Consider the following 23,783-nt stretch of genomic DNA (forward strand, 5'->3'; position numbering starts at 1 on the left):
TCTCTTCAGCCTTACAGCTTCTTTCTTTTCTGTCTTATTTTTCCAAATTACTTTTTGTACTGCTCCCTTCTGTATTTCATACTGTATATATGTAATTAATGCTTCCTGTAAATACTGCTTCAAATCTTGTACTATCTCTCTCTCTCTCTCTCTCTCTCTCTCTCTCTCTCTCATATAACCTTTGACGGGCTCTTCCTTTAACATTATGTACTTTTCTCTCCATCTTTGCATTCTCTTAATCTCCCTTTTTTTTCATGTTTATAAATGCTCTTCCTCCTGTTTGTTCCTTTAGCTTTGCTCTGCTTACAGAACTTTTCCTTCTCTCCTCTGCTTTTCTGCATTTCTTGTAGATATTTGGTCTTTTGTGTATTTCCTTTCCTTATTTCATGTGGATTCCTCCTTCTCTTCTGTACATATCCTTCTATACATTAATTTGGTGTTAATGCACTTTCATACATAAATTTAAAAGTTTGGTATTTATTCTTTATAATGCCTCACTTTATTAACTAGACTTAACATGCTTTTACAGGTTTCTGGCAGCAACCACTAGTATCACTATGGTCACACAATTTTCAACTGAAATCCTAAATTGACTAAAAAGCATTATTTAATTGATCTTGATTTAAAGGAGGAGATAGTTTTTAGGAGAGGGATGCCTGTCTTTGTGTCTCTGCAAGTTAATGGGAAAGTTCTTTCATATATGCAGTGGAACCTTGGTTCTAGAACTTAATTTGTTCCTGAATGCTGTTCAAAATCTGAAATGTTCGAAAACTGAAATTATTTTCCCCACAGGAATCAATGTAAAATGGATTAATCTGTTCCCAGACACCAGTCTACTCTGTCTTAGCGGTTTATGACAGACACTCCCACAGCCAAGATGGCTGCTTTACAACATCTCCAGCTCACCAATTATTTATCCAGAAAGGATGTAATGAATTAACTTTGTGACACAGAGCTCATCAGAAGATACTGTTTAGACTATGCAGGTATTGTATTCTCTTTGATCTTTGATCACTGATCTAGTGAGGGAAGCCTTACAGGACACAGAAAGGAGCGCCCAACATACCACCAAAATGGTGATCATAACACTTGGACATCTTGCTGCTGGGAAAAGCTACTGGAAAATTTTGTTTACATTGAGGCTTTTCAGTGGGATCACATTTACCCTGTTTCAAAGTTTGAATTACTGTTTTATACTGTGTCTCTCCTCTAAATATATAAAAAAATAAATATTTATACAAATTACAAATTGGTAACAAATGGCAGCTTTTGCTGTCTCTTAAAAATTTGAAATCAAGTAACTTTGTTCTAGAACTGAATTATGGTACCACAACCGAAGCAATAAGAGTTCAAAATTTAGTTTGAAAACTGATGTATTTTAAAAGGGAGGCATTCAGTAACTGAGGTTCCACTTATTATATATATATATATATATATATATATATATATATATATATATATATATATATATATATATATATATATATATATATGAGTTCAAAATTTAGTTTGAAAACTGATTTATTTTAAAAGGGAGGCATATATATATATATAATATATATATATATATATATATATATATATATATATATATATATATATATATATATATATATATATATATATATATATATATATATATATACATAAACAATTGGCATATAACTTAATACATAAAATACATGATGGTAATAGTGACTTTGTTTATGCCTTAATTTGAGGTTTGCCTTTTATTTTCTATTCTTTTTTCAGCATATTCCTGGTGATGTGACTTCCTCGTGTGGTGAGCGCTGATCCTCTCTTCAGCCAGCATCATGCTTTTCCTATCATTATTTTATTGCATCTTGTAATGAACTTCGTGTGTTAGACCGTGTGGACTGATAGTGGTGTTGGTTAATAAGCAGCAGCAATGTTTAAGTCAGTCAAAAGACACTCTCCCAAAATAAATAAATATTTATTGTTTTTATTATTATTATTATTATTTTTTTTTTTCACCTCAAAAAATGTATTACATGTTCTCCAGAGACTCTTTGAGGTATTGTAATGCCAGGATGGAGGAGAAAATGCTCCATCCTGGCACTATCCTATTTTTCCAATGGTAGAATTTTGAAAACTACTCCAATTCAAGGAATTTCCAAAGGAAAAGTTTCTGATCATTATAATAATTATCACTGGATTAGATCACATACAAATTTCTGCTACTGAATAGATCATCACACAAAACAGTCAAATGTATACAAGTCAAGATACGTGCATTAAGGCCCCCACACACGATCAATTTTTTTGTCAATTAATTGATATCAATTTATTGATGTCAATAAAATTTCCTCAATCACTGTGCCCACACATGGTCAATGATTTTACTTCAATTTTCAGTTTTATGATTTCGAGATGAAAGCATCTATGGCTCTAGGAATAGTGCTTGCTCTGGACACTATAAAGCGAAAGAAGAGTAAGTGGGCGAAGAAATGGTATCTCTGTCGAAGGGAACTAGAACATACACGATTGCTGAGGGAATTATGGGACGACGAGCCAGAGGATTACAGGAATTTCCTCAGAATGGACGCCGAATCTTACGACAAACTTCTAAATTTAGTGATGCCAATGATAGTCAAACAAAATACTACCATGCGAGAAGCCATTTCTCCAAATGCGCGTCTCAGTATCACATTGCGATTTATTTTATTGAAGACCCATCAATAAATATCAAAGAGGTTTTGATCTCTCAATGAATTGATTCAATGAAATTGTTTCAATTAAATTGATATCAATGTCCCCCACACACTGTCAATTTTTCCATCAATTCATTGATGTCAATAAATTGATATCAATTAACTGACAAAAAAAATTGATTGTGTGTGGGGCCTTTAGTATCCCACTGAGGCCATTAGTAGTAATTCCTATAGGTACAAGCTTTTTTTTTTTTTTAACAAATAACATAAATGAATAAAAAAGATGAAACTGCAGTTTGGGGTTTAAGGGGTAGCATGTTCTATTACTAAGGAAGGGAGAAGATGGTACTGAGAAGATGGCACTTATGTCCATTCACAGAAGTAATGTACAACTTTTTCAAATTAAAAACATCAATCCTGCAGTAAGATACAAAATGGGACACTTCTGCAACTTATTTGTAACAAGCAGAAGTCTTAATACATACATTAGTACTGTAGTTATCTCACTACATACATTAGTACTGTAGTTATCTCACTACATACATTAGTACTGTAGTTATCTCACTACATACATTAGTACTGTAGTTATCTCACTACATACATTAGTACTGTAGTTATCTCACTACATACATTAGTACTGTAGTTATCTCACTACATGCATTAGTACTGTAGTTATCTCACTACATACATTAGTACTGTAGTTATCTCACTACATGCATTAGTACTGTAGTTATCTCACTACATACATTAGTACTGTATTCTCACTAATATATTAGTACTGTGAAGTGGACACTTCTGTAACCTATTCCATTGCTCTGGGTATCTCAGGTGATTTCGTCTGGCAGTATCTCAAAGCTTCAGGACACCTGTAACCTATTCCATTGCTGTGGGTGTCTCAGGTGATTTCATCTGGCAGTGTCTCAAAGCTTCAGGCACTACTTCCAGTGTGTTGCTAATCTCTCGAACTAGAATGGCCTCGTCCTGAGAAATTTTAAATGAATAGGAAAAAAGATACATCACCCACACACTGCTCTTACCTACCACTAATTGTATATTGCTAATTTTCACTTGGCATCACAGCATTTTTACTCATGCAGTCAAGCTATTAATGCTGTGAGCAATGTTGTTCACAAAAGTAAGGGTGCATATACCCACATTGACACTATTTACTAAACAATGAAAACCAGGTATATTTACAAAAATCAGTGGCCTTGTTAATTTTTTATGAATTATCCATTTCAAACCCTATGAGGCAGCTTCAAACCATTTGGATTAATATGACATTTTGGCACAGCTTGTTTGACACCTTCCCTTAATTCATGGCACTACAATGCATTGTTAAGGGTTTCATTCCTTGCTTTTGATGATGTGGCTGGTGAGAGCCAAGTAGACATTTGGACAAAAGAAGGTTTTACATGATATAGTTGTGACATGTTACACTCCACATCTCCCTCCACTCCTGTCTTTCCTTCCCTTCTTGCCTTCCTCCTGTTCCATATTCATTCATTCATTCATTCATTCATTCATTCATTCATTCATTCTCTCTCTCTCTCTCTCTCTCTCTCTCTCTCTCTCTGTTGTACGAGATATGTTTGGGTTTTAACCAAAAGACTTGAGCCAGAGGTAACTGCACTCCAGCGCTTTTTTTGTTAGTCAGCAGGGAGGAAGGGACAAATTAGTTAAATCTAGAAAGATAACTAGCTCAGAAGGTGGGGAAATAGCTTAAGTGTTTACTACACAAATTGTAGAAGTATTTTAAATAAAATAAAATTGCTTAGAGGAATGGTGTGTGTAGAGAACTTATATCATTGCTTTAACAGAAACTTGGTTAGATATGTCAGTTCCTGTGTTTAATCCAGAGGTTAAGATAGATGGTTATGCACTATTCTATAAAGACGGAAAACAGGAGAGGAGGAGGCGTTGCATTATACATTAAGTACACATTACAGTGTTGTATTAACAGTAAAATTAAAGGATAGCAAAACAGAGATGATATGGGTAGATATTAAGGAAGAATCATGGTCAGTAGTACTGGGAGTAGTGTACGGGCCACCGAACAGTACAAAGGAAATTAACACCTCACTATGGCAGGAAATAAACAGAACAGGCAGATACAGTCAGGTATGTGTGGTAGGAGATTTTAATTTTAGGAATATCAACTGGAGCCTGATGGTGGATAACAGGGAAGCAGAGGAATTTCTTAAGGTATTTCAGGATAATTTTTTAAAACAGGTAATCGCTGAACCAACAAGGGAGAACAATATTCTAGATTTGATTCTAACAAACAGGAAGGAAGCAGTCACGCAGGTAGAGGATGGAGGACAGCTAGGTAACTGACCATTGGGAAATTAGGCATAAACTAAAATGGGAGGAAACTTTTAGAAGCAAAAACACTAATAAAATACCTGACTTTACAAGAGCAGATTTTGAGGGATTAAAAAGGTACCTCCAAGGAGATGACTGGCAGGTCAACCTCACAGGGTGAGGTCAGGTCCAGGATGGAGTTGAGAGACATAAGGCAGGATGAAAGAGGTGAGGTGTGAGGGTGTAGGGCAAGAAGAGGTAAGAAGTGTCAGGAAGGGTCAGAGGGGGGAGATATGTGTGAATATGTTGGAGGGTCAGGTCATGCTGAGATGGGAGAGGTGAGGTCGAGGTGAGTAGACAAGGGAGTGGAGATGATGGAAGGAGCCGAGATGAGAGGATTAGGTGAAGTAAATGTAGATGAGTTGTATAAATATTTTGTAGATAAATTGCATACAGGACAGTTAGCAAACATCCTGTATAGAGCAATAAGATCACAGAAAAATTACCCTAAATGGAGGACTGTCAGGTTAAAACAATATATAGGGCAGAGAAGTATATATAAGAGGTTAAAGGCAGGGGAAGAGGTCTTAAGGCCACAATATAATGAATTAGATCAGTCAGGAGGTTAACGAGGAAAGCTAAAAGCAATTATGAATTAAAGGTAGCCAGCCAGGCGAAGATGGACTCCAAGGGATTTTATCAGGTATATAGGATGAAGAATAAGGAAGCTATAGGTCTATTAAAGGCAGCAGATGCGGAGCTGGTTAGTTCTGGGATGGAGATTAGTAAAATTCTGAATGAGTATTTTTTAACTGTCTTCACCCAGGAAAACATGCAGGATATGCTGAATAGTGAACAGATGTTTAAAGCAGATGAGAATGAGAGGCTGACAGATATTACCATAACTAAGGAGATAGTGGAACAGGTGACAGATAGGCTAAAAAAGTTCAAGTCACCAGGACCAGATGAAATATGTCCCAGAGTACCTAAGGAATGCAAAGGTTGTTAGTGAACTGTTAGTTTCTTTCTTAAGGAAATCACTTGAATCAGGTGAGGTACCAGTAATGTGGAGGCAGGATAATGTAGAACCCATCTCTAAGAAAGGAGATAAAACTTTAACGTCTAATCATAGACCTGTCAGCTTAACTTTTGTTGTAAGTAAAATAATGGAGTCAATAATAACGAAGAACATTAGGGAGCATTTAAACAAACGTAACTTGACAAATCAGTTGCAGCATGGCTTCACAAAGGGGAAGTCTTGCCTGATGAACTTGTTAAGTTTTTACAATAAAATGTACGAGGCAGTAGATAATGGTCATAGTTACGACATCTTATATCTGGACTTTAGTAAAGCATTTGACAAGGTACCCCATCAGAGGCTCCTGAGAAAGGTTAGGACACATGGGATAGGTGGGAAGGTGTTAGGCTGGATAAGGTTATTGCTAAGCAACAAGTGACAGAGTTGTAATAAACGGCTCTAAATCTAAGTAAGGTTAAATAATTAATGGGGTGCCACAGGGATCAGTATTAGGGCCATTGTTTCTTTAATATATATCGTTGACTTGAAAAGCAGAATTAGTAGTGATGTTAGTAAATTTGTGGATGACACAAAGATAGGTAGATTAATTAGGTCAGAATTGGATACCATCACCTTGCAGGCAGATTTAGATAGAATGAATGAATGGAGGGATAGATGGCAAATGCAGTTTAATAACAAATGCAAAGTACTTAGTGTAGGCTGAGGAAACCAACACAGTAGGTACACAATAAACAATGAAACTGGTAGGTTCAGGGTACAAAAAAGATGGAGTTATAGTTAGCTCTGAACTGCATTTAGGAAAACAATGCATAGAGGCCAGAAACAGGGCAAATAGGGTATTGGGATTAATTTTTAGGAGTGTTAAAAGTAGAAGACCCGAAGTAATATTAAAGTTATATTTGACGCTGGTCAAACCTCATCTAGAATACGCTATGCAGTTCTGGTCCCCACATTACAGGAAGGATATAGGTCTATTAGAATAATTACAAAGGAGAACGACTAAAAGGATACAGGGGATGAGGAGTATTCCTTACAAGGCGAGACTGAAGCTGTTAAATTTACATTCTTTAGAGAGAGATACAGGTTAAGAGGGGACCTGATAGAAGTCTTTAAGTGGTATAAGGGTTATAACAAAGGGGTTGTAAAAAAAAAAAAAAAAAAATCTTAGGATGAGCAACCAGGACAGAACAAGAAATAACAGGTTCAAGCTTGAAAAATTTAGGTTTAAGAAAGAGATAGGAAGAAATTGGTTCTCAAATAGAGTGGTAGATGAATGGAACAGACTCAGTAATCAAGTTGTTAGTGCTAAGACATTAGAGAGCTTTAAGAGAAGATTAGCTGGATTTATGGATGGGGATGATATAGATAAGTATATTTCATATAGGAACTGCCACATATAAGTCCGGTGGCTTCTTGCAGCTTTCCTTACTTCTTATTTCTTATGTTCTTATGCACATATTACTTTTCTATGATGGCAGATAACACAAAACTATATGTTGAGTATGGCTGGATCATTTCCCTCATTGTTGTGGTTCACTCAGGTAGGTCTACAGGTCAGGCTCGAAAATGCCAAACTTAACACAACGAAGCAATAACAATTTTTATCTTTGTCTGCAGTGACTTTTTTAACACTTGTTTACAAGAATGCTGATTACATGATGCTCTTCCTAATGTCTAAAGTATTATTTATGTACTTCTCATTTAAATTTTGTATGTTCTGCTCTTGAATACCTGCTTCATTTTCACCTGTATTCCTTTCTGACTCCTACCCATTTCCCTATAAATGATGAAGCCTCTGCTACCTCATCCCATCACATGCACAATGAAGTTGTGGGAAAGAGGGTTGTATACATTATACAACTACCAAACAAACCTCATACAGCACTTATGCAACAGCCAGTTATGGTGGCACAGCAATCACTATTGTTTGCAGAAAAACCCTACCATATGCAGCATAATACTTTTGAGTTATCTGCCATTATAGACAAGTAACATGTGCAAAGCTTCACATCTCATAAGTGGGAAGGAAGGAGGGGAAGAGAGAGAGAGAGATAGAATGAGGATAGGAGGGTGAGGGGGAAGACAAGGATATGGAGTAGGAGGAAGGCAAGGAGGGAGGGAGGGAGGGTAAGATGGGAGTGGAAGGAGAGATGGTTGAGTGATACACATCACAACTATGTCACATAAAAGCTTCCTCTGAATGTCTACTCAGCTCTTGCCAGCTTCCCTTTCAAAGCCATGAGTAAACTCCTTAATGAAATGCACTTGACATTGCATTGTAGTGCTGTAATTGTGGGAAAGATTCAAATATGCTGTGCCAAAATGTCATGTTGAACCATCTGTCTGTTTAGAAGATAGTATTTATGAAAAACAATGCCTCAAAGGGTATGAAATGGATAGTAATAATATATTAGTGAATTTCAAATCCATGCAAAACTGTGACAGGACATGTTTATATTACCAATCAAACTGAATTTTGCATCATCATTTAATCTGAAAGTAAGTCTTGGCATCTTTCTAATCTTAAAATGTTTATTCCTGTCCCCTCTGATGGTACATGGTTCTTGTAGCATCTTTCTGAGGCTAAAAAGGTTTTTCATGGAGTGTGTCGATAAGCGCTTTTGTAGAGGAATTTGGATGCACAGTGGTGCTGATGTACCTCTTCAAGTTGTTGATGATAGTGGTGGTCTTCAGAAAAGCTTCTTAAAGGCTGCAGTAGTCTTGGTGAGAGGTTTTTCTTTCAATAACATTCCTCCATTATCTAAAAATCTTTGAGGCTTTCATGAACTTGCAAGTGATAGTATTTTAAGACTTGTGACATGCTAACATAATATTAAGGATAGAGTTTCAGTAATCTACTGGAATACTGGGATAATCTGAATGTGAGCTTTCTGATGCTGCCACCATCCTGCCTCTTATTGGTTCTTGTAGAGGAGTTCTATATGGTACCCTATGGATCTCATCAAATCTTATTCTGCTTGAAGCATAAAAAGACCTTACACAAAACATATGGCAGAACATGATAAATATTTACACTGACAATTAACATAAATTAAAAGTCACCCACTTTTCTCCACTGTAACACAGACACACAACATGACACAACAATTACATGATTTTGGTGGATGAATGTGACAATGCAGGTCTTTCATGATTATGATTATCAAGTAAAATAGCAAATATGTCATTCACATTCACAATGCTAAAAGTTATTGGTAAATACATAAACAATTATCCTGGCTGGATACAAGAGCTATAAACAAGTTAATTACCTCGTGGCACAATAGCAGTGACTGATGTTTTTGAAACAAAATATGCTTTTACATGAGTTGAATATTAACTAATGCTAAATCTTTCTCTTTTGGAGTTTTCCTGGACTATATTTTTTAATAATCCAGATTCTTATATCTTACAAATTCCATTATCACTTACAATGGTGCTATGAGGCTAAGTTCTCAAACAAAACTCATAAACATGTTATCTAATTGCAAATTCTGTTAGCAAGAGCCTGAAAAGTAGCACTGAAAATTAAACATCTGTCCATGCCAGCATGAACTGTGATCTCAAAGCCAGCTATTGTTCAACAATCTGTACTCAAGTGTTGGAGCAAAGAATTTAATGAAGAGCTCATAAAGAAAGTATACTTTGAATTAAAACTTGTACCTAATGCACTGACTTAAAATTAGCACTCACTAAAATCTTTAAAATAATAAATTAAAAAGCTATAAAATCACACAGCATGTTTTCTATGCATGAAGAATAACTGTGTTATGCAGACCATTCAACCCGTTAAGTGTTAGGAGGTTACATGAACAGTAATTCATGATGTTTCTCTTACCCCTCCACAATCTTATCTTCCTTTCATTTCAGAAAGCATGTCCAGGAATTTATATTTACCCAAAAGATCCTATTACTCTGTCATTAGAGTTCATCCTTCAACATACAGAGGGCATTGAGGTCACAGGAGAGATGGTTCTCCTTAAGCCAGTGCTGCAGTTCTTCCCAAGCACACACAGTTCCCTGGCAGACCTCACCCACAGGTACTGGCTCCCCTTGGAAGAAGAGGGCAACCTTGTACTCTGACTCACACCTGTGTTACAAACAGAATATGTCAAATGTCAAGAAACATTAGAAAATTAGTATATCTAAAATAAATAAATAAAACAATTGCAATGAAACATTCAGTGTTATTTTTTAGTAGAATGAGTAGTATCATGACTGATGGATGATGTGGCAATCATGTCGTCATCATACTTAATCAAATACAAAATTGCCAAATCAGACCATGAAGAAGACATGGTCCCACTATACACTAGACCACAGAACAAGTATTCATGCACCAATAAAGGTCAAAATCAATAATTTTGAGCATAACACACAAGAGGTAATGCTATTATGGCTGATGGATGATGTTTCAGATTCATCATCACTATATATGACATTATCATTGCATTGAGAAAATGTGATGATCTGCTTGTTAGTTTTTTATTTTGCTAGACACACACACACACACACACACACACACACACACACACACACGCACACACACACACACACACACACACACCATTGTGAATGTACATACATAAATAACAATCATTTATGTACATCATATCATGAATCCAAAATCCCTTAAGATTTACTCAGTTTTGCCCAGCACAACTCTTAGCTGTTTGAAGGGATGATTAAAAAATCTTGAAATCAAAGCATCTGCCAAGCAATATCTCACTGCTTGATCATGTGCTTGTTAAATTCTGCCTAATTTGACAGAAGTAATAAGGGCATCTTTGTTTACATACATCAGTCTGTCACTTCAATGATATAACAGATTTAAGGATATTTGAAAAAAAAAGTTCCACTTTGCCTATTTATCACTTTTGTGGTAAGATATAAATAATTTCTGATCTTACAAAGCAAACTTTCATCAACTAATAAGAAGGCATGGTTGTTGGGCCTCTGCTCCCACACGAAAATGCACATAGGCAACAAACTTTTATTCCTACAACTCTGACTTATATTCTGTACCTGTTCTCTGCTAAGTGAATAAAGGCTGTAGTGTAGAAGGAGAAAAATCCAAATCATCTTGGCTGATGAGAGGACTCAAATAATAAATCCATTATTTAAGAGTGCTACCTATATCTTGGGATGCCAAAAGGCACATGTGGAATTTTTCATGCAGCAAGATTTTTACTGGAAGAGTCTCAGAGCACTTAACATAGCTATATACTGGTTCATTAAATTGTATAGTCAAAATCTGAAATCTGGCACTCAGGTTACAGCTACAAAGTGGCTAACAAAATTCTTACTTGTAGAGAACAAATGCCAGGTTGGCACTGAAGGGCGAGATGAAGCTGGTCCTCCACACTCTGTTCCTCATGTCCTCAAAATTGTCGTGCCGCAGGTGCTGGGGTGGCCGGAACAGACCCAGACTGGCCATGACCTACAGCAAGAAAAGCATTTAATATGTGCTATATATACATAATCTTTCTTAAGTAAATTTTTCATCCTTACAAAAGTCATGCTTCTTGAAGAATGAAGATATTTAATCTAGAGGTTAATAAGGCAATGCTGTTATATCATACAGATTGTGAATAAGATAAAAATATTAGCTTAGTTGCTTATGAGAAGGAAGAGTTCATTATTCAACATAATGCAGGATTTGTAAACTACAACTTATTTTCTCCAAAGTTGCTGAAAATCTGAGGGATGGCTCTGATGTGCAAGTGAGTGTGAGGCAGAAAAGGAGGAGGAATTTTCTGCTATGACCAAGACTTTTGCTAGAGTTCAGTAGGGAAAATCAAGCAGTGATTGTGTTTATAAACTATATAAATTATATACTGAAGTGATCAGTTTCTTGAATCAGTAGCATCTGGCTTAATAGATTAAAACAAAGACGAGAACTACATGTTACTATGTCATTTCTAACTTATGATTAGTTATAGAAATACAGCACCAGTGTATAGAAATAAAAAAAAAAATATGGAATGTTAAAAGTAAAAATATTGTTTTTAAATACCTCAGATAGAATAATAAGCATTGTCATCAGCATGTGTATATCTATTAATACAGCATGCATTAATTGGATAATGAAAGAATTAAATAATTTTATCCAGTACTCCCAGACCTTACCTTGAACACAGTCTTGTCATGAGCGAAGTAGAAGACACCTCTGGGTTTGACTTCTCCATCCTTTTGAACTGTGCTATAAAAAAGATATTAGTCATTTACATTCCCCTAAACTTATGCTCAGTGATATGTAAAGTTCAAGCATATACAGTACATGTCCCATTCAGTTCATTTTCATTCATATCAAAGACCTAAATAATTTTAGAGAAGTATAAATACACACTGAAAAGATTTGTTCATCCTACATGTCACTTTACACAGTTAGTTCCAATTAAGTCAGAGAATCTTATTTTGTGGTATATGAACTATTATCTAGTTTTCTCTTATCCAATTATGAAACAATTATCAGATCATATTACCACTAGTGCTAGTTTGAGAAGGCCAATGGTAAACCACTTTCTGCAAGATTATAAGATAGTTGGTTTTTGAAAACAGAAAATTTCTAGACATTTGTCAATCTTGAAAGTGTACACGACTTCTACAACCTGAGCTACAGTGGTCTTTTTATAAACAGTAGGATTCTGGATCTGGAACTAAGGTCACCTACACATAACAGTCCATCTTGAGATCTACAGATTTTCATTTCACATCAGGATGATCTGGATTACTCGTTCACTTATATACTTATATATATCTCAAGGAAGGCTTTTCACTGAACAATCATAAGGGTTGTTTAATATTCACTCCTGAATATTTTCATAAGCATATCTGTACCTTTACGCCTGGAAATATTTACACATACATTCCACTTCTATACATTTCTTTATTCCAACTCACAGCTGAAACAGTTTGCGTATGTCATTGAGGGTTTGGCAAGCAGTCTTGGGATTTAAGGGGTGGCCAAAGCTGTCCTCATAGTAGTACTTCAGGTCCTGATGGTATTCCATCACTTCAAAGTCATAGTGGGAGAAGGCTGAGCACCAAGCACTCTTCCGTTGTGGCCACCAAGCTGCTTCATAGCGACACTCATCATACATTGCCACCATCTCATCTGCGGATAAAAAGGAAGGATAGGTGACGAGATGCAATTTGCTTTTACATGTCATTTAGAATCACAAAAGGCTAATGCATCAAATACACACAAGTTTAAGTCAACACAAATAAAAACTAAACTTTCATGTAAAAATCAGACCTGCTCTTTTTTCGTATCCTTCTTGTACCTATTTATTTTCCACAGGCAATGTTACCACTAGGCAATGACTTCTCTCTCAGGCTGATTCAAATGTTATTTGACATACCTGTGGAAAGAGGATGCATAAAACCAAGCCTGGCACTGACTGCATGAACCATCTTTTTGAAGTGTTCTGTTTCAGTAAACAGCCAACGCTCTTTGTAGGTAGTTTCATTGTTCTTGTAGACTTCTCGCAGCCACCTCGGACATGCCTTGTAGAACTGTTAGGATAAGAGAACATCTAATCAGTAAAACTAAAAAAAAAAAAATATTAGTCACATCAAGTAAGAATAAATAAAAGAACCTGTTATAATAGTAATTTTTCCCAACCAAGCAAGAGGATTGTTCCAACTTAGAAGTCACTACCAAGGTTTCAGTAGATGAGAATACATATCCAGAGATGCAGGCTTTAAAATACACTATTTAAGGTTTCTAATTCTAAGCTGCCTTAATGTGAATTGAAGATGCAGGTTACTTTACTGTCATAGCTAACCAAATACACAACTCATAATTTTTTCATGCTTTATATCCACATACAACGATGGTAAAATAGGAAAACTCACAAAAATACAAGTAATGCCATAATGTCTCCTTTTCCACATTTTTTCATGTACCTTACCATCTACCATATAATAAACACCCAAAAAAAGCAGAATGAACTGTCCCAGTTCATTTGTGATGTCTTACTCTGGAAATGTTTTTTGTACCATCTCACCACACCATCAATATGCATATGATTGGAAGGCCATTCATATGATAGTGACTTTAAGAGTTAATAACTTTTCATCACACTACAGTTACACACACACAATCAATAGGCTGTTCATGTATGATTAAGCAAGTGGTAGCACAATTTCCACTGTATTTGTTACTAAGACAGTTTTTATAAACACTGCTGGATCACCTTACAAGTAAAGAAGCACATGGTATTCCTTGAAGCATGACTGCCACTGAAGACTGACTGTACAAGCACTGCCCATACAAGGAGTTCACCAACAAGCAAACACATCCACTGGCTAGTAACCATTCTAGAACATTATGAAGTTGCTCCTGTACATTCATGATGATGGCACAGAGTTTAGATATACAAGATGCTGTTAATTTATATTGTTAGCATTGGTGGGTTGAAATGTTAGAATTTTAATATGATCTACTTATTACTAATATTAACTGTTCATATGGATGTTTTCCTCATTTAATTCCTATATTTACCAGTGCATAAGATGTGGGGGAAAAAGTAAAAATAATTCTGCATCTAATACAGCCATATTACCAAACAAGAGATTAGGCACAGAATACAGAACTTGTGGTGTATGGTTAAGGGAATGTTTGGAGTGATTTGCGATGAACAGTAGTTAACCAAGAACAAATAGTTATTGATAATATTCAAAATACAGCAAAAAACTGAAAAGAACAAGCTGGTAGTAATGTGGTAGTATTACTGAATGAAAGGATGAAAAAATTGGGTAAAAAATTGAGAACTGCTGACACAGGGGGCTGCACCAACAGTTTCCACTGTGTTGTGGTGATGGTTAGGCTTTTTGACTGCTGGTGTGCTTGTAAAGAAACCCAATTACATAAAGGTTCAACATACTGCATAGGGAGACCAGAACAGATTGGATTGTCCTCTGATTCAATCTCAGGTGTTTACTCTGTTATCTTTACAACATCTAATAACAAATTATTTTTTTTCCACAGCAAATGCTGAATCACTTCAGTAACCACCTGATCAAAAATTTGTGTACAAAAATCTCTAAAACTATGGACAATGTCTTCAATGAGATTTGTCAAAAAAATCCCTTTAAGAAACTAAGACAAAGATGAAAAATTCCTGCTTTCTTCTTCCAAAGACTAAAATTTATAAATCTATTTATTTACAATAATATACAATACCAAAAAGAGAGAGAGAGAGAGAGAGAGAGAGAGAGAGAGAGAGAGAGAGAGAGAGAGAGAGAGAGAGAGAGAGAGAGAGAGAGAGAGAGAGAGAGAGAGAGAGAGAGAGAGAGAGAGAGAGAGAGAGAGAGAGAGAGAGAGAGAGAGAGAGAGAGAGAGAGAGAGAGAGAGAGAGAGAGAGAGAGAGAGAGAGAGAGAGAGAGAGAGAGAGAGAGAGAGAGAGAGAGAGAGAGAGAGAGAGAGAGAGAGAGGCTGGTAATGGTACTTCCAAAATTAAGATACCTGTTTTGCATTGTTGGCATTGTAATTCTGATGAAAACATGTACACAACCCTCCCACTTGCAGAGGGTCTCTGATGAGAGGTAGAGCTGGTTACCTTGCAATATTCCCTTAAAATTTTACTGCAAATACTCTAGAAGCAAAAAAATAAAGAGACAGAAAAGCAACAAAGGCATACCTATAACAGCAAATCTAAGTTATATGTCATAAATAACAAAATATTCCCACTTTCTTGTGCAGAACACTTTCATGATTTTATGATAAAACTTTTCCTTCAAAATTCCAATAGATTTTTCTTTTGAAAATAGAGATGTATCTTACGCAGAGCATAAGCATGATATAAGCACATCCAGCAGAAAATCCAGGATATAAAGAATTCAGTTTGGATCCACAGAAGATCCAAGATACTGAGAGGGTAACAGTTTTCCTCTCTTTCTCTTTATTCTCATCATCAAATGTATAACACGATAACAGTTTCATCACAATTTTTTTATTTGAAAAGTTAATTACTTGATACTCGTATATGGTAACTACCATTTCCTGAGCTGGTTGCCATTTTCACAACTTTAAGAACTCACCCTCAAAATAAAGTTGGGGCTGTAGGCTTTTGGTAGTTCAATGTTGCCCACTGTGTCCTCCCCAAACATGCCTCGCAGAAAATGGTATGCACTCTGCTCTGTCCGATTCTTAACAGTAAAATCAATCTGAAAGGCAGCAGTGTTTTGAATAAAGCATGACACAATGGTTAAAAATATGTAATTTATAAGATATGTATGTAAAACTTGTTGACATGGTATAAGTGAAGATCTCAGAGAAGGGAATGATGAGTGAAATGACTGGAGTGTTATTAAACAAAGTAAAGGGAAAGCATCAGTATACCTAGCTAAGAGGAATGTGTCTCATTCTTTGCTAACAAGAAGAGCTGTCTAATGATCAACATTGGAGAGGAACATAAGTGTCATTCCCTCTTTGACTGCTGGAATAACTGGTACATTGATGTGAAGGCAGAACAAATTATCAGGAGTAATCATTATGGGGGATACTTAATTCCAGGCAGGACACCTGAAGTGAATGTATCTGATATGTTACCTATTAGACCACATATGATCACCAAGACTTTGGTCAGCCATTCTTGTCCTGACACTCTACAATTAACATGTATAAATCTCAAAAAAGAAACCTGAAAATTTTTCATGCAGTCATGACTGGAAGGAGTGTTAGAAATATATATATATATATATATATATATATATATATATATATATATATATATATATATATATATATATATATATATATATATATATATATATATATATATATATATATATATATATATATATATATATATATATATAAAGATAAGGTAAGCAGGGACACACCAGACTTCCTTCTTCGTTTGTTGCAATGTTTCACCTTCACAGAAGGCATCATCAGGCAAAAAAATTAGTAAAAATAAGTACAAAGATAGAAAAAAACAAAATATCACCCTAGGGACACATTAAAAACAAAACAACAACCAAAAGGGAACATAATAACCTATTGGCTGCAGCTTATACATGAAAAAAAAAAAAAAAAAAAAAATCAAGCAAAATAAAGGTATAAAGCTATGCACAAACCTTGTATGCTCTCGCGTGTGGTGTGGTGAGGACTGACAAAGGGTGGCGGTATGAGAACTAGATTAGTTATAAACCCGGATCCCCAAAGGTCTGAGCAGAATTTATATAAGATAAAATTGGGATGATCACAGTTGGTTATTTAATTCAGGTTTCAGGTGTTTAATGTTAATATTAAAAGCTATTTACACTCCATAGCTATTTATTTTCCATACCTTTATACTTTTTATTTTGCTTGATTTTTTTTTTGTCCTGTATAAGCTGCAGCCAATAGGTTATTATGTCACATTGTTTTTTGTTAGTGCTTGCCTGCCTGTCCCCTTTTGGTTGTTGTTTTGTTTTTAGTCTGTGTCCTTAGTGTGATATTTTATGATTTTTGTATCTTTGTACTTATTTTTATCAATTTTTTTAGCCTGATGATGCGTTCTGTGAAGGTGAAACATTGCAATAAATGAAGAAGGAAGTCTGGTGTATTCCTGCTTACCTCATTTATAACTTAGAACCTGTTTTACTATATATATATATATATATATATATATATATATATATATATATATATATATATATATATATATATATATATATATATATATATATATATATATATATATATAAAGATTAAAGACTCTTAAGGAGACACTTACCCCTTTTTGATAAAAAAAAAATGGCATGTTTCAAAATGTGTAGTAATGTATTAATTATCCTTCTAGAATCATTGCCAAGGTATCTATTTTGTGTAAAAAAGCACTGTTGATGGGTTTAAAGTCCATTTAAATGTCCCATGGCATAAGGCAAAAAAAGTGGGTGTGGTTTTGTGGTTTCAGGGAAGATCATATAAAGTTGTCTTATATGGCTTGTTTTTGTGTGAATATGGTAACAAGGATTATGATCTTATTACTCTTTGAAGTATGATGATATAGGCCTCATATGGTAGTATTTGGTAAGAAGTAGCTTGTCTGGCTAGGCTGCTAGGCGACTATCTGTCAGTGCCTTCTATGCCTTTGCTCCTTCTAACTTCTCTCTCTTATTGCTCTTTCTACCCCCTCAGTGATGGATGGGAGGAAGAAAATTAATGCTAAGCAGTAGCTAAAATAATGAGAAGCATAAAAACACAGAACAAAAGAAGGATGTGGCCTAGTTTTTGCTTCCATCTGAGGAGGGATAAACTGCTTCATCCACCTCCTCCCTGCCCAACTCTCCTCCTCCCTCAATGGCTGCCCCATCAACTAACAATGAAAATATGAATATTGTGAGAAGGGAAGAGGAAGAGAAGAAGCAAAGGAACTGTATCTGGTGCTGTTTGTGCATCCTTAACTATGTAATTGAAAGACAATGTTTAACAAGAAATGTATCATGGATGGAAGGGAAGGCACCCACTGCTGGTAAAAAATGAAATACCCTCATCCTATACTGAGGACACCAAGCAGTGAGGTATTTACTAAGTACCATTAAAAGTGCAAGAAAGTGGACTGCTTGGTGTGTTGCCTGTACCTGTTTTTTTCTGTGGGCCTAGAGAAACTGATAAAAGACCTGGGACACGTAGTAGTAAATATTGGAATAAAGCGATGATTCTTACAGTGCTTCATGTACTTGTGTTCAAGTTACATATATAAAGAACATTCAAATTGTCAAATAAATAAAGGAGATAAAGACACTTCAATCTTTAAATGACCATAATGCAAAACATGATTTTTTACCTTGAAATATTTCCATAAAATCAATGGTTGATCAGATTTCTTTAAAAAATGCTGTATCTATTGTTGATGATGAGGAAAATCATTGAGTATTTAAATTTATTTATAAAATATAAAGCAAAAGAAAGACAGGATGGAGAAAAAAGTGAAAAATATCAATATTATGTTTTTGGTTGACATGATGTGGCAATATTTTATATGTAGCAAATAAAAAAAAACAGAATGGTGAAACGTTTGCATAACAAGTGAACTTCCACAGCCCAAATAACTTTACTTTAGATAATTAGTGTAGCCTCTAGAACATTTGAAGTCAAATAATTGTGAATTATGTCATAGTGTCACGATGTAATGACCTAGGTCATTCTTTTCTATGGACAAACTAGAAAATAATAATCCAAAATAATCTGGAAAGTTTCAAGTCTGAGTTTCCAATACTTTTTTATATAATTTTTTGTTTGGATTTTTGGCCCACTGGGATGAGTCTCCTTAATATGCATGATCCTTTACCTTGAACAAGCTGGGGTCAAAATCCACATTGAATAGGTCAGGAAGAAATTCACGCCAGTGTGTGCCAATGGAAGCCATCTCCTCATGCCCCATTTCCTGCAACTGCTCTCTGTCACGCAGCTCAAAGGGTGGGAACCAATCTGTCAGCTGAGACACATCATGTTCCTTAAGGCAGCCTGAGGATAAAAAGGTCTGTTTCATAATTCACTTACATCCAAGGAGAGCATGTAACATGTGTTCTGGAGCTAAACATATGACAAAAAAGATATAAAACAAGGAAAACAAAATCTACGAGGCAACCTGATCTTATTTTTGAGGCTATTTCAATTACAGCAAATACCTCTAATTCATATACTTATATCTTGAATACTAGATAACCTGGATACTTTCTGAGCCTCAGATGCACATAACCTGAATGAATATCCAGATATCCAGATTAATATCCAGATTTTCAGTCAGAATCCAGATGATACCATTAAAACAATAGATGGCACAACATGTAAGTGGTCCTATGAACTGTGTCACAGTGAAGAAAAAATGGCACATTTTTATCATAACTCATAAAAATAGCCACAAACTGCGCATGTTTCATAAGTCTGTATGGGATGCTGAGAATGCATTAACTCTGTCTGTGTGGCTAATGACAGGCACTCCTACTGTCAAGATGCATCCCACAATAGCATCTCCAGTAAAGGAATAACCTAGCCAGAAGGGATGAACTGAATGTTGTGAGTGACACAAAACTCATAAGAATTATAGAATACATACAAATGTATTTGCCTCTGTTCACTTAGCTTTGTGGGAGCATTTGGGTGTGGAAGGAGGAAAGAAGGGAGGAGTGGAAGATTTCCACTTCCACCACAGGATACACAGGATGTGCAGCTTTACCTGGTATATAAAAGAACCAGTGAACTTTTTTCTTTTGGATATTAGGAGTCATTACTATGAGTGTTAAAAGTACAAGTCCCGAAGTGATATTAAAGTTATATATGAGACTGGTTAGACCTTATCTTGGTTATGCTGTGCAGCTTTCTGTATGTGCATATGTAAAATGTCACATAGCATTATGAAAATTGTTACTTGTCCAGTCCCTGTAATTAAATAAAAATGTGGTAAAAAATACAGTAAATAAATAAATAAATAAATAAATAAATATATATATATATATATATATATATATATATATATATATATATATATATATATATATATATATATATATATATATATATATATATATATATATAATGCACATGACCTAAAATCTCCATTCATTCAATAATAAACTGTTCACACTCACTTAACATACATAACTGTTTAGTTTTATTGATATCTGGATAGAAGGATAGAAATAAACTGTTCAAGAGGCTCACCTCTGTCATGACGATGATTGTCCCTGATCCTCTGGCTAAGAGGTGGCAGCAGTTTCACCAAGTGTCCCATGTCATTGGCAGTGGGAAAACGTGTGCCGTGCCTTGCCAGCAGCCATACCTGCTTTGCTGAGCAGCCATGCACTAGTCAAATAAAGGACAGAAGCAGTATGTCATTATTACTTTAGCACTTCTTTGCAATATAATATCATATTTAGTTTGAGCCATGTATGGCACATGTATATCTACAATGTAAAGAAGACAACCTTACATGCTTTAGAACACAAGAACATAAGAAATAAGGAAAGCTGCAAGAAGTGACCAGGTTTACACGTGGCAGTCCCTGTATGAAATATATTTACCTATTTCCACCTAACATCCCCATCCATAAACTCTTCTAATCTTCTCTTAAAGCTCCCTAATGTCTTAGCACTAACAACATGATTATTGAGTCCATTTCACTCATCTACCACTCTATTTGAGGACCAATTTCTTCCTATCTCTTTCTTAAACCTAAATTTTTAAGCTTGAACCTGTTATTTCTTGTTCTATCCTGGTTGCTGATCATAAGAATTTTGCTTACATCCCCTTTGTTATAACACTTATACCACTTAAAGACTTCTATCAGATACCCTCTTAACCTACTTCTCTCTAAAGAATGTAGATTTAACAGCTTCAATCTTGCCTTGTAAGGAATACTCCTCATCCCCTGTATCATTCACATAGTGTACCTAAACACTTCAACACTCACCTGCCTCAGTGTATTTTTCCCAATGGCTTCCATCTTTGTGGGCATTGAAGTATCCTGTCTTAGTGGAGAGCAGGTGGAGTGGTGTCTCATCTTCTACACCCTCACAGATAGGAAGGCTGTGGCACTGGCAACACAGCCACGTAAGGCAAAGAGTCAAGCTAGTAGCTGTAGCAGCACCTTGTCTTCCCATGTTATCTGATAGACCAGCCTACTGGAAAGGTAACATAATTAGCAATGTTGTGGAAAGAGTAACAGGAAATCAGTTATTATAATATGATAGCATATTAACAACTTAATTTCTCAAGATTATCCAACAGTACACAAAGTACAGAAAATTTTGAAGGCCCTGTGCATAAAAATATATCTAGAAGTGCTTTTCATTGTTATATGGATGAGGCTGGTAAGGTGTAGTCTGGCTTGCATGGGGAAGTAGCTGACTGATGATGGTTTGTCACAAGGGGTTGAAGTTGCCAAGGAGAGGCTTGCATATGCAGTTAGGTGATTCAATGTTACGTCTGCTTTAAAATGCCCCTCACTGCCATGTCAAGAAACTGATATATGGCGATAAGCATAACCTTGAGACTGAGGAACCGAGGTATTGTAAGAACCTGCACATTTCCAACACACACACACACACACACACACACACACACGAAAGAAAATAAATAAATAAATACACATGAACAATATCCTTGCTGCGAAAATCCTGCGGGCACCTAACAAAAATACAAATAAGAATGAAAGTTTCGTATGACAGTCATATGATTCACCTAGGGCCTTCCACACAACCATCACATGGCCATCACTTGCACAACTTTGCCTCCTACTGGACTGTTGCAGCTTCTTATACTGTCCAGCAAAAGGTTAATGATGATTAGTACACAATGCACTATTCTAGAAGCCCATTTCTTACAGGTTCGTGGACTTACAGTGGCTTGCAATATGTTCTGTCTCTTACGTACAGCCAATCTTACTTTATATTGCCCACACACTGGCCGCGAGAGACCGAGCAGCAGCTGGGCGGCGGGTGGCGATGCTCGGTCATGTGCGGTACTCAGCTCACAACATTCGGCCCTCTTTCCCTTGTTTGCCCTTCAATAAATGTCAGGCGTGTACCGGAGGGATGATAGTTAAGCGATGGTAGTCTACTGTGCACATCGGAATTTAAGAAAAAGCCATACAATATTCAGTATGGTATACGACAGCCATACAAGAAGCGTTATGCTTCCGGTGGCCTAAGTAAACCTTGTTCGGGCACTAACTAGCTTGTGAGGCGTTTGGACTGGGTGCTTACAAGGTACATCGAGAGAAAACTCAAACTAGTGTTTGATTATAAATATTGATATAATTGAAAATACGTTATTCTTGATCATAATTAACTCACCTCCAGGTGCCATATAACCTTTTTGTTGCAGCATCTTATATCAATCAATCAACGTGCCTAAGTAAGGCAACTAGACGACCTAACGGCTCGCTGACAGCTGAATACTGTGATAATGACAGGGTGTCCACCACCCGGTTAGGGGGTGGGAGGAGGGCGGTGGTTATGGCCACACAGGTTGTGCACAAAATCCTCGATGGGAATTATACAATCCTCATTACCACTAGAATGGCTAGTCACTCCACAAATAATTCCCAATCCTGCTACATCTTAGTGCATGTCATAAGAATCACATGATTAGAGGTCTGAACCTTCCATCAGACCAAGCTCATTGTACGAGTACTTACCTGCCATTGGTCGTCGACTGGTTTACATTCCCAGTCCACTTCATATGAATTTTTTTTTAAATAGCTAGTGCTACAGTCTATACCATAGTTTCCATAGGAGTATTTAAAGTGCAAATATTTGACGCTTTAGATAATTATCTCCTTTACCAATATCCTTTATTAGTGTTCTTCTCAAGCATAAAGCAATTGGAAGGAAAGGAGGTAATAAGGTAAGACGGTGATTTTTTTCATATTATTATTATTATTATTATTTTTTTTTTCGGAGACATTTGCTATAGCCATGCGTGACCTCGGCGCTGTGACAGGCCACTGTGACGTCCGGGTTTCCACAGTTTATTTTCCCAGAATTCCCAAGATACCCACTATTCGATTAATACGAAGGAAGGATGAACAGGCGAGTTGTGCTCTCTCTCAACCGCCTCCAACTGGGACTCGCGGCTTCCTAGCAGGTGCATCATCCACTGCATCGCGGGACGCTAGTAACATAATTTTGTAACATGAAAAAAAGTCTGTCATACTAGTGATATAATCAGTGCTACAAGGTTCAGGAAACAGAAAGCATCATGTCATGGTCTTCCATCTACCTTTATTTATTTACCATTGTTTTTTTTTTTTTTTGTCTCAGAGGGATGA

General features: G+C 36.0%; 1 protein-coding gene and 1 long non-coding RNA gene across 6 annotated transcripts in view; one reads left to right on the plus strand and one right to left on the minus strand.

Annotated features, from left to right (window-relative positions):
• The window catches only part of LOC135101525 (uncharacterized), a 4,087-nt gene extending 2,121 nt beyond the window's left edge, over positions 1 to 1,966 (plus strand). Inside the window, exon 3 of the long non-coding RNA XR_010269295.1 lies at positions 1,753 to 1,966. This is a non-coding gene — a long non-coding RNA (uncharacterized LOC135101525). The remainder of the gene's footprint in view (positions 1 to 1,752) is intronic.
• On the minus strand, positions 1,941 to 22,628 carry LOC135101524 (multiple inositol polyphosphate phosphatase 1-like). 5 transcript variants are annotated; one of them, XM_064005603.1, is made up of 11 exons: positions 22,352 to 22,628; positions 21,423 to 21,633; positions 20,675 to 20,815; positions 19,302 to 19,477; positions 16,063 to 16,188; positions 13,380 to 13,533; positions 12,919 to 13,132; positions 12,145 to 12,217; positions 11,322 to 11,455; positions 9,913 to 10,105; positions 1,941 to 3,653 (listed from the first exon to the last, which is right to left on the minus strand). In XM_064005603.1, exons 2-10 carry the CDS (start codon positions 21,610 to 21,612, stop codon positions 9,937 to 9,939), a joined length of 1,377 nt encoding a protein of 458 aa, XP_063861673.1. In that variant the 5' UTR covers positions 21,613 to 21,633; positions 22,352 to 22,628; the 3' UTR covers positions 1,941 to 3,653; positions 9,913 to 9,936. The 5 variants fall into 5 exon arrangements, with proteins under 5 accessions (XP_063861673.1, XP_063861672.1, XP_063861674.1 ...); XM_064005602.1 differs by lacking the exon at positions 1,941 to 3,653 and having other exon boundaries at positions 8,490 to 10,105; positions 22,397 to 22,628; XM_064005604.1 differs by lacking the exon at positions 1,941 to 3,653 and having other exon boundaries at positions 8,490 to 10,105; positions 21,423 to 21,630.
• Positions 22,629 to 23,783: the final 1,155 nt, after the last annotated feature.

This window comes from Scylla paramamosain, chromosome 6 (assembly GCF_035594125.1).
Source record: "Scylla paramamosain isolate STU-SP2022 chromosome 6, ASM3559412v1, whole genome shotgun sequence".
In the NCBI taxonomy this organism is placed as follows: domain Eukaryota; kingdom Metazoa; phylum Arthropoda; class Malacostraca; order Decapoda; family Portunidae; genus Scylla; species Scylla paramamosain.

Bases quoted from the DNA above. Each gene is read 5' to 3' on its own strand.
- LOC135101524 (XM_064005603.1), bottom strand. From the start codon at position 21,612: ATGGGAAGACAAGGTGCTGCTACAGCTACTAGCTTGACTCTTTGCCTT. The intron at 13,133-13,379 runs GTATGTCAAATA...TTTTATCCGCAG, and splicing joins TATGCATCCTCTTTCCACAG to ATGAGATGGTGGCAATGTAT. The intron at 12,218-12,918 runs GTGAGTTGGAAT...TCTTTTTTATAG, and splicing joins ATACGCAAACTGTTTCAGCT to CACAGTTCAAAAGGATGGAG.